This window comes from Arachis ipaensis, chromosome B10, assembly GCF_000816755.2.
Source record: "Arachis ipaensis cultivar K30076 chromosome B10, Araip1.1, whole genome shotgun sequence".
In the NCBI taxonomy this organism is placed as follows: Eukaryota; Viridiplantae; Streptophyta; class Magnoliopsida; order Fabales; family Fabaceae; genus Arachis; species Arachis ipaensis.
Genome location: NC_029794.2, coordinates 117,363,118 through 117,382,712, shown reverse-complemented (window position 1 = coordinate 117,382,712; position 19,595 = coordinate 117,363,118). Strand labels below are relative to the sequence as shown.

The following is a 19,595-nucleotide window of genomic DNA, read 5'->3' as shown; positions in this document are numbered from 1 at the left end:
GATAAGTTTTTTATATATAACTTTAATTAATTATCTATTAATATATTAATATATTAATTAATATATAATAGGAGAGTAGTAGAGTGGTCTGTGAGCAACACGTAGAACTGTGTGTGATTGACAAGTATTTGCTCTTAAAATTGAACGCTTGACAGTTCTCAAATAAAGAAGTAATTGGGTGAGATTTTGATTCAAATTCAAATTGGAAATGGTTTTATTCTAGGACTTGCAGCTGTATTTTTATTGTTAAGAAGAGAAGATAAGAGAGAGCGCGCTGCAAGTTTTGAAAGGGGGAGTAGTTGGCACCAGCAAGGAAAAGACTTCCTCTTTCGACGTCGCAGAGAAGAGAAGAACAAAATAACGGTGAAGAAACAAAGAATACGGAAGAAGGAGAAGAGGGTGGACGACAGGGACGGTCAGAGAAGGATGCTAGATCAACAGAGAAAAGAAGAGAATGAGGCGGCGCGGTGATGGATGCCACCGCCGCTGTTGGATCCGTCGAACCTTGTCCATTTACCTATCAAGCGGCATTCTGCGGAAGCATCCATTTGAGGTTAGTTGTGTAACGTTTAAATGCATATTTTAAAAATTTTAAAATCTTCTATTAATATATAATAGGAGAGTAGTAGAATGGTCTGTAAGCGACAAGTGGAGCGTTCTATGCCCGACATGTGGAACTGTGTGTGATTGACAAGTATTTGCTCTAAAAATTGGACACCTGACAATTTTCAAATAAAGAAGTAATTGGGTGGGATTTTGATTCAAATTCAAATTGGAAATGGTTTTATTCTAGGACTTGCAGCTACATTGTTATTGTTAACAAGAAGAGAAGATAAAAGAGAGCGCGCTGCAAGTTTTGAAAGGGGGAGTAGTTGGCACCAGCAAGGGAAAGACTTCCTCTTTCGATGTCGCAGAGAAGAGAAGAACAAAATAACGGTGAAAAAACAAAGAACGACGGAAGAAGGAGAAGAGGGTGGACGACAGGCACGGTCATAGGGAAGGATGCTAGATCGACAGAGAAAAGAAGAGAAATGAGGCGATGGCGGTGATGGATGCCACCGCCGTTGTTGGATCCGTAGAACCGTGTCCATTTACCTATCAAGCGGCATTCTGCAGAGTGATCAATTTGAGGTTAGTTGTGTAACGTTTAAATCCATATTTTAAAAATAAGATCATTACTTGATTTCTTCTATCTCTCTCTTTCTCTCTTTTTCTCTGTGATTGAGGCAGATGTGGAGTATACACAAATCAATTTGTGGCTCAAAATACCTAGACATATCACCACTGAAAAAGTAGGAGGAATTCGCTGGTGATGAAAGCAGTAACTGACAAAGAAGATAGAGAATGTGTATTTTCGACCTGTAGAAAGTCCTAGTCCTAGCCCTAACTTTGCACACTTTGCCCTTCTTTAGAGATGGTGTCGAGTTTTGGATGGATTAAATTGAAAAAGCTAAATCAGCTCTGGCTAAGGATGATGCTGAGCTTTTAAAATTGAAAAAAAGAAGAAAGCACACTTAAAGATATTGTGCAACAGCTAAGCGGTATCCTTTTTTTTTCATGCTGCTCATGACTGATTCTGAACTTGAATGTAATGAAAAACGGCTGCCAGATGCACCAGACAGGACACCAGCTGCCAATATTGAAGGTGACTGAAGCATTGCATTTTTAGGTACTTCTTTTCTTTGTTATTTGTTATTCTTTCTGCTTTTAAATGATCCCACTATACATTAAGCTTCTCAATAACTAAGCAGAATATTATTTTGATGGGCACCAACACAGGCACTGTCTAAGTCTCTAAGACATTAACTGTAGACGAACTGTTTTATTTAAAGGAGGAGTTTACACTTTTGAAGCCAAACAAAAATGGAAGTATGGAACCATTAGCCTAGAAAACATCAAAGCGGTTAGTTTTGTTTCAAATTCTTTTTATATACTTGGTTAAGATGATGGTGTTTGCCATCTCACAAATTTGACATGGTCAGGCCTCGATGAAAAACGCAACAAATGCTATGGAGTCACGCATTCTTGATTTTTTTGGATCAGTAAGTTCTATGATTTAACTATACCAATGCTTCCATACATTATATAAATAGCATTTGCACCAATAGTGCTCACTGATTAAAATGAATTTGGGTTGCAGCTTAATGCATTACATTATAGAAGGACAGATTTTGATGAGTTTCGTGCAGCTACACTCAGTGTTCATCAACTTGAAGCACTTGATAGGTAGGAGCAACATGCACGGTGTTCCTATAAGCATTTTGAAAAGGACAAAAACAACTATATAATCATTGAGGAACTAGCTTTGGTATACTTAATTTGACTATGGTCATAACTTATGCATACATAACTTTATACAAATAATGTGAACATGCTGATGATTTTACAAGTCATAATATTTACTGTATCCAAAATATTTTATGGGGCAGTGGTTTTGTATTTTGAATATGCTTTGTAAGTTTATACATGTTATGAATTGTAATCTATTCCTTTATGCATGTAAAATGATAGATTCTTTAATCAGTGGGCTTGGTAGTGGACATGTATATAGTGATAAAGTATAAAGTAAGGAATTGAAATTAATTTTTGTTAATTTCTATTTAGTCTATTTGATGTATTTCATGAACATAAATTGGTGAATTAATTTAAATTCTGAATTCTGCAGGAGTATGCATAAAGTATAATAGATCAAGTAGCTAAATCAAGAATATAGTAGTCAAATAAATATTTTACCTAGCACACTAATTACTTTGTGTTTTAATGTGTTTGAATTAAGAAATAACAAGTTCAAAGCAATATTTTCTTATTGAAATTGTCTATGATTCCTTTAAAAGAAGAGGTTAGTTTAGTAATTTTATCTCTCTAGTGGGTTCCAAGCTTGGTAGTTTTGATGGAATTATTGATGTTCTTAATGCTTCGTTGCAAAGGCTTAGGATTTAGAATTTTCTGGATAGAAATGTAATTTAGAATTCCATATCAATTCTCATATCAATTTTGTATAATTTATCAGACCAGACTGTTCTTTTATTTGTATTTACTTGATAGAGAAATACAAATCTTTGTTAAAAAAGTTTCAGTATATATCTTACTCTATCATAGTTGTACCAATAAGATGTGGGTTGGAAGGATAATTTTCTTTTCTTTTATCTGAAACAGTATGTTGAACTTTTTCATTATGATCCTTTGTTTTTTGGATTAGCTTGCTCCTTTTTCTTCTTTCTTTTAGATGCTCAGCTAGAAATTCCGTATATTAATATTTTATTGACCCTCTTAATTCTTAGAAATACAATTTCATTGAACTTTGGTTTTCACAATGATTAATTGTTGGCTTCACACTAACTTTAGTAGTGGCTTAGATGGTAAAAAGGTGTTATTTGTTCTTGGATACGGCAAATTTGATAACTTTCTTTTAAAATCTTGCGACATTGATGTTAGGCAAATACTCTTTGAAAAATTGAAACTCTTTAACAATGAACACAATTCTTAGCAAAAATAAAGCTGGTTTTTTATACATGTTCTTAAACTGGGTGAAATTCTGAATGCTGATATGAAGACAAATGGCAAGCTAATGCTAACAATGTTAAGGTAAACTTAGGTAAATTGAATTTTGATGAACAGGAGCAGCTTAAAAATACAATGGTTTGATGAGATGGTTTCATTGTGATTTTAGGGTTTGTATATTGAATTTTAGAAAATTTATGTGATCTAATTTTTATTTTTTTTGCAGTGGTAGCAGATAACTAGGAACTAAAATCATGTTTACGAAATTCACTGAATGTTGCTGTTGTCAGTAAATATGGTTGTGAATGAATTAGACAAGACCTTGCACCACCAAAAAAAAGCCACTTTCTGAAGGTGAGAAGAGGTATATATCTTTGGTTCTCTTTGTTTTATTTGAATTTTTTATAATGATTGCATTCTAAATATTGTTTTGTTATGGAAAAATAATGGAAGAAAAACAATTGGGCCTGGGAGTTTAATGAAAACGGTGGTGAGGTGATGGTCCATTTATATAAGTTGTTGCATTGGCCTCTTTTCCTTAATTAGTTTTTTAAAATTTAAACATGATTTTCAATGTGTTGATAATTTGTGTTTTGTTATTTTTTAACTATTTCTATTTAATGTTATGTTTACACACCTTTCCAAAAAGAACTAATTCGAAGTAAGTATTAGATTCATCCTTCGGTGATTATATGCAAATATGTTAAAAAAATTTTATGTTTTTAGCAAGAATAACATTGTAACAATCTCGCATGCTCATTTCATCTCATTAAGCATAAATTATATAGATTAAACTATGTAATTTGTTTCTTATTATAGTTACCAATTTTATTGTTGGACAATGCAATTTAAAGACAATTGTAAAATCTTTTTAATTAGTAATTTAGGACACATTTTATTTTTGTAGCTATAATAATTAGAAGAAAGACTTATTAAAATAGTTGATGGTATGAAAGGTACAACTTATGTAATGTTTCTCACATCATGAGTTAGTCTGCCACTAATTTTTAAAATTATGCTCCCTTTGTCATTAAGCTTCTCACAGCATCTCAATTTTGTAAGAGATACTGAAAAATATTATGTGATGTTTCTACTGTTTTATTTTAACGTGATCAAATATTATCATGTTCTATTTTAGCGTGAACAATTTTTTGCTCATAAATTAAAGGGATAAGTACTTTTTTCGTCCCCAAGGTCTGGGATCAAAATCAAAATCATCCCCGACCTTTTTTTGTTATTAAAATCATCCTCAACGTTACAAAACGTTATAAAATCGTCCTTTTCTATTTTTTTGGACCATATCGCCGCACCACCGCACCGCACCACCGCACCACCGCTTCTTCTTCTTTTTTTTTCTTCTTCTTCTTCAAAGTGAATGTTGCTTGAATTTTCTGTTGATGATGATGATGATGATGACCATGAACAGTATTTTTTCTGGATTATTGTTCAATAATTTTTCTGTGGCTTTAAGTCGGTTTTGATTGTTGGTTTGGATTCAATTGAGGAAAAGAACTTCTGCCTGGGTTTTGAATTTCCATGAGGATCTATTGCAAGTGATTACTTTTTTTTTTGTGATTTTTTTTTGCCAAAGAGGTTCGGTTGATTTCTGGTTACAGTGAGGGGGTGGGAGTTATGGTGAGGGGGTGAGGGGTGGAGGGTTACGGTGAGGGAGTGGGTGGTGGTGGTGGTGAGGAAGGTGAAGAGGAGAATGATGATGATGAGGGTATTTTGGTCCAAAAATTCGGAAAAGGACGATTTTAAAGCGTTTTGTAACGTTGAGGATGATTTTAATAACAAAAAAAGATCAGGGACAATTTTGATTTTGACCACAGACCTTGGGGACGAAAAAAGTACTTATCCCTAAATTAAAAACTAAAAGATAAAATAGATTTATGAAACAGAAACTTTTTGCACTAACCCATATAGAACATATGTTTTCCTTCTAACAAAAATGCCTTCTACTGAATATTTGCCACCATAATTTTCTTTGCCGTTGGGTTAGTGCAAGTTTAGCCTTTATTCATGGGATTAGAATTTGTATCTTCTGTTTGATATTAATTATATCTAGATAGAAGATCAATTTGTAGTTTACTACTTGAAATGGCATAAAAAACTTATAAATTGGCTGTTTGATTTCTGATTTTACGTTTTTTGAAAAAATCAATTTGTAGTTTACTTTACTATTTTATATTTACATTTTGGTATTTGATACTAACAGAAATATTTGTATCATGAATTTCATTTACAGATTTCATGATGCAAATTCCATGTCACTAGAGTTTAGTTTTCTTAAGGATCTCATTGAGATTTTAGAGAGCAAAAGTAGCCTCATTAAAGAGGCAGGAGCTTGCAATGTCTCCAATCAAATTGGTAGGTATCGATATTGCTTGCTATATTAGCTAGTAATATCTAAGAGTTATTTTTTCATTTGAGATCTAGCATCATATGGTTGTGTTACCTTAGCCTCCTAATAATTGTAGTTAATGGGTTATAGTTGTGTCCTACTTATTGATGGAGGGAAAGAACTTTTAAGATTTTTAATTAAAAGATAAAAGAACTTTTCAATTTATGGGAAAAAGATGCTCTTTTTATTCTGTGTTCTGTGTTTTCTGTCTGCATGGTCATTTTTTGTGGGATGAAGAGGTTCTTTTAGGATTTATGAGTGAATTTTGCAAATGGATGATTTGAATAAATTGTGAACTGTAATCTTGCAATCATTGGGTTTTGATCACTTATTTTTTTTTTGTGTATTTTGTGTATCTCTATCTGTAATTTCATTATCACATGATTCTATTATCGTTATTAAAATTATTCTCCTCTTCATCATGTTTAACCCACTTTTTTTTCACAAATTTTGCAGATAATTTTCGTTGATAATGGGTTTCAATTCAGTGTATAGGAGCTTGCAAGATACATTCCTCTAAGTATTACTCTTTACCTTTAAAATTTGAAAGTTTAATTGAATTATGGTAATTTATTGTTGGATTTTAAGTATAATAATTGCTACCCTGTGATCTGGTGTTATTTATACTGTATTTTAGTTGTGAATTTTCAATTATAGATTGAATTTATATTCAAATAATTAATTAATTAAAAAAAAAGGAATATTATTAAGTGATAGAGATTTTAGCTGCATATTAAACATATAGTAGCTACATATTTTTAGATGAATGAGTAGTTTTATATGTTGAGATTTTCACCTGAAAATCCTTACAAAAGACTATTAATTTCACTTGAACAATTTCTGATATTAGTTGTTTAACACTATGGTTAATTAAAAAGTACTTTCCCTTCCAAATAATATTAGTTGTTGTCAGTCAAATTATTCCGGCATCAAAGATTCTATAAAATTCACTGAATGAATTGTATAGAGATTTGATATTGCCACTACCATAGAAGAGGTATTTTTGGGAGTTTCTCCTTGATATGCATGTATAACAAAATTGTAATGGTTTCGTTTTTTATGGGATATTAGTCTTTTTCTCTATGTATGTGTTTGGTCAGCAAATTGTTAGTCTAATTATACTCTTCACATGTCATGAGAAAGAATTATGCTTTTAATTTATTGTTGAAGTATCATTATGCTTTTAGTTTATAAAAATATCGAAAATTATTCTAATTGTATCTCTTCATTAGTGATTCTAAGATTCTTAGTGCAAAATGATAAAAAATGAATGAATAAAGTATTAATTAGTGTCCAAACTCCAAATTATAAAATTAGTTAAATGAAAATTAACTTATAATTTGGTCGCCGTTCGTATTTTGCTTTATTTTTTAGTTTTAAATTCAATTAATAAACAATAATTGAATAGAGTGCATATTTGCATGATATATTGGTTGATTGTGTTATAACACTATAATTTACATTACATTGTGTCATCATGTATAATTTATTTTGCCATAGTTGCATGTAGAAGAGGTGATATCACACCTTAATTAATATGAAATTTAAGAACATTAGTATGGTGCTGAAAAGTTATTGATGTTTTTTAAACTTTTACAGAAAAGGATTAGGAGGCACATATGAAAGGGACGTGACATTTGCTACTGCCCTTGAAAATTTTGGAAGTGACCATAATGATTTTCATTTTGTTGCTTTAGGAGATAAATTTCATATTCTTTCTTTTTCAACTACAACTAAAGATCTTTCTTTCAATACTAAATTAAATTGTGAACCTTTAATATAATAAGTTAGAGAAGTTCACTTGAAAATATGCTATTTTTTTCATCTTTAAATGGAAATAATTGAATTATCATAGCTTCAGTTTTAAATCATTCCATGTTGGAGTTTATATATAGGTGTTTGCTACGGTACGATGATAAATTAATACGTACCGATACGTTTAAAATGTGGACAAATAACAATTAAACAAGTGGAATTTATTTTCCACGTCAGCATTTAATTTTTTCTTTTTTAAATATATAATATATCACCACTTTTACTAAAACACCCTTTTAATTAAATAAAAATAAAAAATAAATTTTATTTAATTTTAATGAAAAAACTTAAACATCCTTCCTTTATTTGATTAGACAAAAATACTTTTTGAATATCCCTGTCTTAACAGCTTCTCCCCTAAACCCTAGCTTCTCCACCACCGCCACAAGATACTTTTTGAATATCCCTGTCTTAACAGCTTCTCCCCTAAACCCTAGCTTCTCCACCACCGCCACAAGAATTGCCGCCGTTCGTCGCTCTCAGGCATACCATCGTCGTCTGGTCGTCCGTGCTTCATCCTCCTTCAAGAATCGCAGCTTCTTCTTCCTCGACCTCGGCGCGTCAGTTCCTGGTATTCATCTGCTCCATCGCGCTCCTGCCGCCGTCCGTCGGGCGCTCAGTCACCATCGTCTTCGTCTGGTCGTCGCAGATTCTTCCAACCCACCACCGTCTTCTGAGTTGTGTTCGTCGCCTGGCCTCTGTCTCCGTCACGATTCTACCCCCCTCTTCTCAGACTGCTCAGTAGAAAAACCCATCTCCATTCCAGTTTCCTTCCTTCGAGTTCAAAGAGCAGAAGCTCAACCAAGAAAAAAACCTTAGACTTCCACGGTCAGTATGTACCCGAAGCCATGCATCATATCCCTCCAACTCCTTCCATGGCTGCTGCAAGAGAAGAAGCTGAGAATGTTATGTTTGGTGCTTTGGATAATCTCTCTGCTAATACAAAGATTAAGCCTAAGGATATTGGTGTTCTTGTTGTGAATTGCAGTTTGTTTAACCCAACTCCTTCACTTTCTGCAATGATTGTGAACAAGTACAAGCTTAGGGGTAACATTAGAAGCTTCAATTTGGGTGCTATGGGTTGTAGTGCAGGAGTTATAGCCATTGATCTTGCTAAGGACATGCTTCAAGTTCATAGGAACACTTATGCTGTTGTTGTTAGCACTGAGAACATTACTCAGAATTATAGTCATTTATCAGCTATATAATCACTGCAATCTTGTATAAATCTGACTATAGTTACTGTTTTTCTAACTATGGCTACTGACAATGTTGCTTCTTAGGCTTATCTGTGGATTACAACCACATACACAGAGAGTAGAAAAGGTGGTGGGGATTGGCTTTCAACCTGGACTAGACCCAGGAAAGGTAAGATGATCTTTACTAATTTTTGCTTTCTTTTTCATATAATGGTGTCCGTCTTGGTAGGAATTCAATAACAATCTATGGATTTGATATGAAAAGGATGATGAAATTATGTTGTATTTGTGTTCCTCTTTAGATTGTTAGTGCTTCTCAGGCTGGAGATATTCAATTCCTTGATATAAGAAATCATAGTAGCGCCTATCTTACCATTGAAGCTCACCGGGGCCCACTCACAGCTTTAGCTGTACGTAGACACGCTCCAATCATTGCCAGTGGCTCAGCCAAGCAACTTATTAAAGTTTTCAGCCTTGAAGGAGATCAACTAGGCACTATTCGATACTATCCAGTCCTACCCTTATGGCTCAGAAAATTGGGTCTGTCAGCTGCCTTAATTTCCACCCATACCAAGTCTTGCTTGCTGCTGGTACTGCAGATGCATGTGTCTGTATCTATGCTGATGAAAACACTCAAGCAAGATGAATCTACAGTTGTTGTCCCTCACCCCCCTTCTCTTGATTTCATTGGTTGTCTCCAGCTCAGAAGAGTGCATGATACATGTCTAAGGAAAGCCATGCTTATTTCTTGCTGTTGGATGATCATGCAATACCTCGGCCAATGAGATAGTTTGGTGGTTGGGTAATTAAAACCTGTTACTACGCTTCATTGCCGCTGTGAATAAATCTGAAACATACTGGTAAGGTGAATTTCTGCTGAATTGCTGGTAGTGTATGCAACTCATTCATTAGCCTCCATGTTAGAAGGGCTCCATGTTAGAAGGGCTGCACCTGACTGGGAGTAATCATGCGTATTTATTGGAGGCTTTGTCAAATAATATGATCTTCGTAAATGTGTGTAAATAATTTTGTTTATTATTATTTTCCATTCCAATGTTGTGTTATATCCCAATCCGCCTTTAATTTGTAAATTGTTAGCAGAATATGTAATTTAGTTTGCTGTGGGTGGTGTGACTGCTGAGAACTGAGGCATATTCACTCAAATATAATCTTCGAATTCGGGGAAACCTTGCCATGGTGTAATTTCATTCAAGTTTGAGCCAGTGTGCTGTTTTAGTACGAGACTAAAATTTCAGAATTTTTAGCTGCCGTGTTGGCATCTTCTAGTACCCAAAATCTCACTGTTTACACTGCATAGAGAATCGATAGTCTAATTTAATTTTCATCTAGTAACATTACGGTATGACTATAAGTAATCTAATAGCATGTCATTACACAATAGATTATAGATTTTTGTTTATTGTTTTGTAACCAAATCAGCTTACCAACCAACGAGCCAAATGTGTCAAATTTCATTTCAGTTTAAGCTTTTAAAGATCAACTTATTGAGGTGTTAATGATCGAGTTTGAATTGATACAATAGTACAATTAGCCTTCACTTGGTTGTTGTTAATTAGTTCATGGTTACCTACCATTGACCGTTGTGGTGGCTTTAGTTGTGTAGCCAGTTATTGGAGCTACCTGGGTCCATGTCAGCTGACAGACGATACATGACATGGAATTGCACAATGGCAAGTCGCAACTTGTCAGGGGTAGACTCTGCCTCTGCCTCTAAAGAAGTAACCTTAGCTGAAGTGATGAGTTTGACATAGCAATGGTGAGTTTCAAGCACTCGCGCAGTGTATCAGGACGGCACCGTTGAATGATTTGTTGCTTATTCAAAATGTTGCGTAGCAATTCTAACGAAAGCTAGAAAAATAAACACGTACAACAGTTAGCTGTGTATAGAAAGAATGTTATACGCACGTAATTAGCATCTGTTCAAAACACCCAAAAAGAATTCAACACATTTGAGATTGAAATTAAGGTGAATGCTCTCAATATGCACAAATGTTAAAAATTTCCGTGCCAATTATAGTGGTCAAAGATCAATAAATCTTAAAAATGAAACCATTACCAGAAAGAAATCTTTTATCAAAGAATGCTCCGGAGTCTATCGTCTGAGGGAACACTGAAAACTAATGACTTTATGATCTACTCATAAGTAGGAAACTGCAGCTGAATCAATCTAAATAACTTACATAACCTTAAAATAAATAGGAAAAAAAAAACAGGTATAAACCATATCAACATTGCATGCTTTTTACAATAATAGAACTTCACTTGCGCCCTCCAACCATGCCAGGTCCCATTGTACCTGACATGCCGGATGACGTTCCACTACCAGTCATCTTCACCCTTCCATCTGTGTTTCCAAAAACATTCAAATCTTCAAATAGTCTGTAAGATGGAATAAAGGGCCGTTGTCCGCTGCCAGTACTGCCTGGGCTCCTTTGGCCGAAATTTGCCCCCACAGCAGATCCAGCACCATTCGAAGGAAATGTAAAAGGCCCTGTTGTGTTGGCTTGAGGATTGGAGAACGAATTGGTAGGAGATAAATGGTTTTGGTTTTGATAGTTGGGATAACCCGGTGTTGAGGGCTTGAGGTCCATGGTGGTGGAGGGTAACTTCCCGGGTACTGAATGTGCTGATTTTGAAATCGTTGCTGCTGTGGTGGAGCTTGAAAGTGCTGTGGTGGAGATTGTAACTGTGGTTGGGGTGGGGATCGGACCTGACCCTGGAAATGTTGGGGTTGGGGTTGCAAATGTGCGTGTGAGGGTTGATACTGTGGTGAAGCGCTATATTGAGGATGCTGGGACTGCAACGGTGGCTGAGTTTGTTGTTGGAATGGTTGTGATTGCTGGAACTCAGTTTGTCGATTATTAAGTGATTGTTCGGATTCATACGAGGGTGGGGTCTGCAAAGGTGGCTGATTTTGTTGTTGGAACGGTTGTGATTGCTGAAACTGAGGTGGTTGATTATGCAGTGATTGTTCGGATTCATACGAGGGTGGGGTCGCAGACTGGGGGCAGGACTGAGACTGGGGTTGATACATCTGTTGCTGTGACTGGACTTGAGGTTCCGACGGCGATTGAGGCCTAGCCCATGGCGCGACATAACTGTTGTATTGCTTATTCCCAGGATATGTTTGGGGAGCATTAGAATACCCCTCTGTTGTGGATGGATTGGCTGCTTGATGCATTCCTTCGACATAGGTCGCTGATGACGTATAATTTTCCTGTGGAGTCGATGGTGTGAGGGACAAAGTGAGGCTCAGCAAGTCAATAATGTCCTGATCCTTTCCAGTACAAACTGGTGCAGGTGGATCGGGAAGAGCTAATGCATTGGATGGGACAGTAGTTGAGGAATCTGCCACATGTGACGTCACACTCATTGACGCCGCCCACTGTGTCTTAGAATGTCTGCATAAGTGGTAAAAATTTCATGCTGAATCAATAATTGGTTTAAAAAATGGAACCAATTCATTTTTCCTGAATTGTTCCAGGGCACCATAGACCAAAATGCATGTCCAAGATTATATAACACTCATGCTTCCTATTTTCACATCACAATTGCAACAGGGAAGAAATTGACTTTCCAAAACCCATGCCAATTAAAATATAAATCAAAATGATTAGTCCTAGCTGACCTTCGAGCTAGCTGTGCAAATTCATCTTCTTCCTCTTCATCACTCAATCCCGAAGTTTGAGAATAGAGAGGGGCTGGTGGGCTAGCTTTAGGCGTTGAAATAGACTCTACGGGACTGCGGCTTGGGCTCTTCATGTCAGTCTGATGGCTGGGGCTCCGCACATCAGTTTGATTGAAATTTGAGTTAGCTTCATCTGGCAGAACTTCACCTGGTGGAGTGCTGGAACCTGCACGTTGAATTGGAAGGGGATTCCCTGTAGCAATTGCATCATGTTTTGCAAGCAAACTCTGAATACTATCATTTAGTTCAAGGCCTCGTCCAAGAAGCTCCTCATCCCTGAAAGAAAACTAGGATTATTCCACACATCTTGTGGACATGCAGAGTTCATAAAGCAGTCGACAGGTGTTGGAACTAACCCAGTTGTTGTTAGCATCTGCATCATTTTTTTCTGGTTGGTGCGACAGCGATCAACAAGATCAACAATTACTTCGTCTTTTACAGCCTGCTAAGCATAAAACAAAATAAATTTAGCTTACTGTGGCCTGAGATAATTCAGCAAGACCAAGATATCATCCAACGTACCGTACAGTCACTAGGATTCACAGCTTGAAGCATGTCACTCAACAGGTCCATAACATGGCGCATGGATTCCTAGCTTGACAAACTATGAATTATAAAAAAAATAAAAGAAGACAAGGAAAAAGGAGAGATATTTTAGTTTACACAAGTCTGGTGACAGAGGTCAGCACCAGCGGTTGGCAACATAGTGAAAAAATTGAAATTTCACCTCAGTTTCTATCTCTGTTGCCATTGTTTCGTCAAGTGTTTTTGAAGAACCGTTTGGCATCCCATATCCAGCATGCATACTTCCTGAAGCTTGATGGGTAGGAGGTGGAGTAAATATTGGAGACGCATCTAAAGAACGCTTTGGAAACACTACTCCCGTTCGCTGCCATTTATAAGGTCCAAGAGAGTGTGATGGATATGATATAAAGGTCATTCAATTATTAATTAAATGTACCTTTGGCAGTTGGCCTTACATATATCAATGCCATCTACATTTGAAATGTAAATTGATTGCATCGAAGGGAATAATAATAGGTTTAGCAAGGGGAACAATCCATGCTAAGCTTTGTAAAAGTTATATAACCCAACCATGAAATAGAAGAGAGGAAATACCCCCAAAATGTCAAGTTAATATCAATTTTCAGTCTAGCATTCAGCTCTGCATGTACAACTATAACGAGGCATGATAAGACTTTTTCAAGAAACTCTGTTGATATAGTTACCTTCAATTCCTCATATGCCCAATAGCACTGAGGATACTTTCCACCAGGCCCGCCAAATGCCTCTTGCCATGAGTCCAGCAATACTAAAATTTTATCCCTCACTTGCATATGTGCCTAAATTATCATCAAATGAATTTCAAATTAGACAAGATTAACCACAGTTAAACAGCATTAATTCAAGTTGCCTCCAAGATGTTGATTGATTGGATATATCATCCTACATCCAAATAGCATCAATACTAAGATTGTTTGGATAGGTGTACATCATCTATGTTTTGGTCGATCAATTAATCCAAAGAGCAAAACCTGAACAATAGGAGCTTTTTACTTTGCTATGAAATACGACCAGAAATATTAATATTTGAGCCAATAAGACAAGAAAGAGAAGTGAATTAAGTTGATGTCAAATTATTTGGCAACTGAATCAAACTACATCATATTGATGGATCAATTTTACTAATAGACCACTAGTTCATAGCAATAAATACACACTCACCAAGGGTCAATAATGCACAAGTGAAATCACATATGCAACTTAAATAAGAATGATTCTCAAGTTTCTATCTGACACCACCTTACCTTCTTCCTTACAATTTTGATAATCTCATCCAATATGTTCCTCTCAGCAATTTGAAACTGGACCTGATCACCATAATTCTTCACCATTGTCTCCAAAAGCCAGAAGAAAGAAAATCAGAAACCATAAATCAAGCTCCAAAACAAATAAATTTGACATCAGGTACAACAGAATACAGAAACAATCAAGTTGAACTTTTGGTACCGTGAGAGCTAGTAATTGAACTTTAGTGCTCTTATGTTGTATTCTCTTTTTCACAGCTTTAACCACATCTTTAGGCTGCCTGAGAAATTAAGCATGTGCTACTCATCAATGATTCAGCAAAAAATACAAATGTTTTTTCTTCACAAAGACTAATATGGTGGAAGGAGATAAATACAGGAAGGCGGGTTAGGGAGAAAGAAGCAATTTGACAAATTAGCTTGGAAATTCATCCACAAACCAGAAAGGAAACTAAGGTTACAAATTATTGTTGCATTTTGAGAACAACTAAAAGGAAACAAAATAGAAGTAATCATAATATTTTTGTTTTTGGAAAAAAAAAAGGATAAAAAGGAAGAGAAAAAGAAACAAGAAATCAAAGAACAACAATATGCTTCATGTCCCAGATAATTCAACTAACCAAATTTTCACATCAACATGAACAAAATCACCCAAAACACCAAATTTATTTATTTATCTTTTTGGGGATGAAAAAGATATGCAATTTTTACACTCAATATTTCATCTCAACATAAAACACAAACACAAGCATGAAACACAAAAAAGGATATAAATCATTAGCATGTGGCAGATGATCAAGGTCAACACCTAAAAATAATAAAAAAATATAGAAACAAGAAACAAAATGATAAATTATATATATAAAAGGCTCAAAAAGCTGTTGAAAAAGATGAGACAAAGGTAGAATTCTGAAAATAAGGCAACATTTCTTGTGAAATTGACTGTATTTGTTGTTGTTAATTACTTAGTTATCTTTTGTAATAGTACTGTGCAGGAGAGGATGGCAGAAACCGAGTTTTTATCACCAGTGGTGAAGTCTCTAACAAGAGATGCATATGAGAGGAGGGAAGCAGTGGGACTGCTGCTAGAACTCTTTGATCTTCCTGTAGTTCGAGGGCAAATTGGAAGAATTCAAGGGTGCATTGTAATGTTAGAATGATCTTCCTGCTTGAGCTTGCCTTTATTGAGTTCTCTCTAATCATTCTTTCATTCATTATTAATTTTGGTGATGCAATTTTGAGATTGCAATATGATAATATCCTAGGTTGTATTGATAATTGAGGATAACATTTGTACAGCAGAGTGTATAAACCACTCAAGTTATTTATTTTGCAAATAAAAGTATCATCTTTTTCTCTTCTTATCCTTAAATATGTTGGCTGGTTTATAGGTTTAGTAGTTGTATAGTTGTATTGTTTCTAGGAAATATAATAAAGCGACCAATTGTCTAGATCAGCAACATAATAAGCATAAAAGTATATCAAGCAATTAAACCTGCAAGAGAATCCAAGCATGCAGCTGTTACAAGGCACCCTTCCAAGTTTAGAAAGGAAAGCTTTTGCAACCCTGAAATGAACCAGGACATCATAAAAAATTAATGAAGAATAGATAATTAGGAAATACTGAAACTCAAGAATTCTGTTCAAACTGGCAAGCTGAGATGCTATTATGCTTGGTTTAGTAACTTGTTCTTGCCATTCAGGTCTCAACTACCTCAAAAGCAGTCCCAAATCATTTGCAATAACAGTGATCTATGCTTCATAAACTACTCAAATTATCAAAATCAGAAACATGAATCGAACTATTCAGAATCTAGGAGAGGCATACCAATTTCAAGAAACGCATAATTGGCACAATTTATCAAGCATACCAATAATAAATATTCAATCATCTACTTATTTAGTTAATTCAATTCATCTATTTTTTTGTTAAAAACAAAGATGAAAAAATTATTTTTTCTATAACAAAAGATTGGTCATAATCAAGGTCCATATTCATGTGAGAACTTGTGTAAATATTTTCAGTTGTGACCAATGATTAATTTGATGAAACTAAAAGACTATGGTTCAACAACTTCAGGGGCTTGATTTGCATATTTCAGAAATTGAACAACTGTGCACAGAATTTTCCTCAACAATTGTGATACTTGATCACTTGGCCTTCTGCAAACCACCACTGTGAGATATTTAATATAGTATAATCACTCTTGCAATGACAAAGAAAATGGAATCTTATTTATGAATTTAGTGAATATCACATTGCAGAACTGATCAAGAACAGCTTATCTTTTCTAGGCTCTTAAATCTATCTAGATTCCCTCAAGTAAGTGCCTGATAGTTTCTTCATGAACATAATCCCCAAACCTTTTACATAAGAAGAAATTTAAATATTGACAATATAAGGTTTTGGAAATGAATCTTCTAATCCTTTTACTTTGAATAAATGTATGTGAAATTTAGTGCTCTTTTCAGAGTTTCAAGAGAAAAACACCCTTATCTGGATTTGTCAACTCTCTTGTCTCAAATTGTCTCTAGCTTTGGTGCTAACTGTGTAATGTGGGGCAGGTAAACTACCTTAAAACCATTGAACTTTGTAAAAAAAAAACAACCAGAATTGGCAAATTCATGAGGGGGTTTTATTCATGTGACCAAATCATATGACAAATCTCAAATCACACATCTTTCTGCAGTGATTTTCCATTTGTTGTTCCTGAATGTGGTTACAAAGAGGCCAAAGAAGCTGTCAATCTAATTGCCAATAAGGCATCTCTTTCTCCAACTGATTTGGAGTGGATCATGGGGAAAACAGCCACACAACTGTTCCAAAGCCACTCAGCATCTTAAAACTTGGGAATAATAGAAAACTATTATTGCTTCTAAGCAAAATTTTTTAGCTAGTTTGGAGTTTAATATATGTAAATCTGTGTTGAATGTAATATACACAATTGTAACAATTCAAGCATATGTCCTCCTTAATCATCACCTAGTCCTATTCTGAGTACTATGTATGCTAACTTGTAATAAGGTTCAATGGTGTTCTGCAAAATTTATGTGCTGCAAAATTTGCTAAAAATCCAAAAGCTTCAAAATTATGTTAGTTTAAGTAATCATAGTTGCCATCTTTACACGAAGATTATAAGTGAAAATCGATAGATTGAATTGATATATTTGACTAAATTGTTACGAAAAATAGTCACCCAAAATTTAATCACACAAGAAAGTAGTGAATTGCAAGTTGTACACGCAAAAAGTACTACCATTATAGAACCAAGAGAGATTCAGAAGAATTGAGAGGCAACACATTTCCAAAACTCATTGGCAAGCCACTTCATTGTAGAATTAACTAACAAGTAACAAGAATTATTCAACAATTATAGTTTAAAAAAATTAATACCTAGAACTAAATGCCAGAACAGAGCAGAGCAGATCAGTAGCAAGAAAGGAACAGGGCACAACCAAAGGGCTGACGCGATGGAACAGAACTGGCACCGTCAAGACAGTGGCTGCGCGACGGAGGCAGAAGGCGAGGCCGGCGACGGTGGTTTCGAAGCTCAAGCGTGGCTGCACGATGGAGGAGAACGACGTTGCGACAGTGGCATCGAATAATTAATACAAGAAAGAACAAGAAGAAGGAAAAAAAATCACCCTAAGAAGAAGTAACGCATAATTGGCACAATTTATCAAGCATACCAATAATAAATATTCAATCATCTACTTATCTAGTTAATTCAATTCATCTATTTTTTTGTTAAAAACAAAGATGAAAAAATTATTTTTTCTATAACAAAAGATTGGTCATAATCAAGGTCCATATTCATGTGAGAACTTGTGTAACGCTATAATTTCACTTATAAAAGCATGCCAAACATCTCTCCACATTTCACCTCCCAAATCAATGAATTCCAGTATCCTGCTATTTGAACAAAGCATACTTATTGTGAGCAGAAAAAATGGAAACAGCAGAGTCAAAAAGTGCAGACCCTAAAGGCCCAACCGTTGCATTCTCTACCTTTAATCCTTGTTGTGTAAGATCCATTCTCATGGCTCTCTTCTCTCCCAATAAGTCAACTACTGGAATGTGTATTTGAAGTTATCAATAGAAAAATATATTCATCCCTTTCTCCTTGCAGAAGAACTATTCTAAACCCCTCCTTCTACTCATAATGAACAAATAAAAATTCTAACAAACTTTTAGCAAAATTTTCAGCATAATTTCAATAAAGATTAATAATATTTTCAGCTAATCACAATTTTAGCAAAATTTAAGCACAATTTTAACAACCCAATAGCCTTAGGTGTTTCTTAGTTGAAAAAAAATCCAACAACAATACAATATCACAACAATACAATCCAATTACAAAATCACAGTAAACCACAGCAACTCACTCCAACCCATTAATCTCAAGTCTCCAACAGTCAAAATTATTCAACAATTATTCAATTCAGTAACAAGTCCACAGATTAACTAACAACAATTATTCAGCAATTATTCAACCAGTAACAACAGCAAGGTTCACAGATTAACTAACAAGTAACAAGAATTATTCAACAATTATAGTTTAAAAAAATTAATACCTAGAACTAAATGCCAGAACAGAGCAGAGCAGATCAGTAGCAAGAAAGGAACAGGGCGTCGTGTGTCGGTCGCGGGTCGCGGGTCGTCCAGCCGTGGTGGGAGTCAGGGAGCGTTGAGCGTTTAGCGTGGGTCGTCCGGTCCTGGTGGGTGAGTGGGTCCTGGTGAGCTATCGGATAACGTTCATTTCTTGTGCTAAACGATAATATATATTTCAAGAAGATAAGAAAGAATAATCGTACAAAAGGTTACGGTAGATGAAACCAAGATTGAACCGTATTACACTATTAACTTTACCATCTGGTTGCATCAAGACTAATAACGAAAAGACAAGAGAGCGCTTGTATTCCCTTGATATACGAAAAGACTAATAACGAAAAAGACAAGAGACTTGCTTGTGTGACTTCTTGCGTCTATTCTGTCTTCTCTTGAGCTTGCGTCGAACCTCCTTCGTGGCTTCGTCGGTAGAGAGCAGCGGCAAGGAGTTGCAGGTCGGTGGCAGCGGCCGGAGCGGAAGACGGAGGCAGCGCGTCGGTGACAGAGCTGCCACGGTCAAGACAAGGTCGCGCAGTCGGGAAGCCAGCAC

General features: G+C 35.4%; 2 protein-coding genes, 1 long non-coding RNA gene and 1 pseudogene across 3 annotated transcripts; 3 read left to right on the top strand and 1 right to left on the bottom strand.

The window, feature by feature from the left end:
• LOC107623314 lies at positions 871–7,619 on the top strand. Its single transcript, XR_001616412.2, has 7 exons — positions 871–1,131; positions 1,413–1,669; positions 1,780–1,869; positions 1,902–1,903; positions 5,750–5,871; positions 6,362–6,425; positions 7,505–7,619. It is a non-coding gene; the product is annotated as an uncharacterized LOC107623314 (long non-coding RNA).
• LOC107623313 (regulatory-associated protein of TOR 1) lies at positions 8,073–10,177 on the top strand. Its single transcript, XM_016325526.2, has 2 exons — positions 8,073–9,088; positions 9,222–10,177. The coding sequence occupies exons 1-2, from the start codon at positions 8,990–8,992 to the stop codon at positions 9,702–9,704; spliced, it is 582 nt and encodes a 193-aa protein (XP_016181012.1). The 5' UTR covers positions 8,073–8,989; the 3' UTR covers positions 9,705–10,177.
• Positions 11,052–19,078, bottom strand: LOC107622777 (annotated as a pseudogene).
• Positions 16,010–17,281, top strand: LOC107622776. The gene is made up of 4 exons (XM_016324806.2): positions 16,010–16,614; positions 16,702–16,759; positions 16,880–17,001; positions 17,127–17,281. The coding sequence occupies exons 1-4, from the start codon at positions 16,499–16,501 to the stop codon at positions 17,278–17,280; spliced, it is 450 nt and encodes a 149-aa protein (XP_016180292.1). The 5' UTR covers positions 16,010–16,498; the 3' UTR covers position 17,281.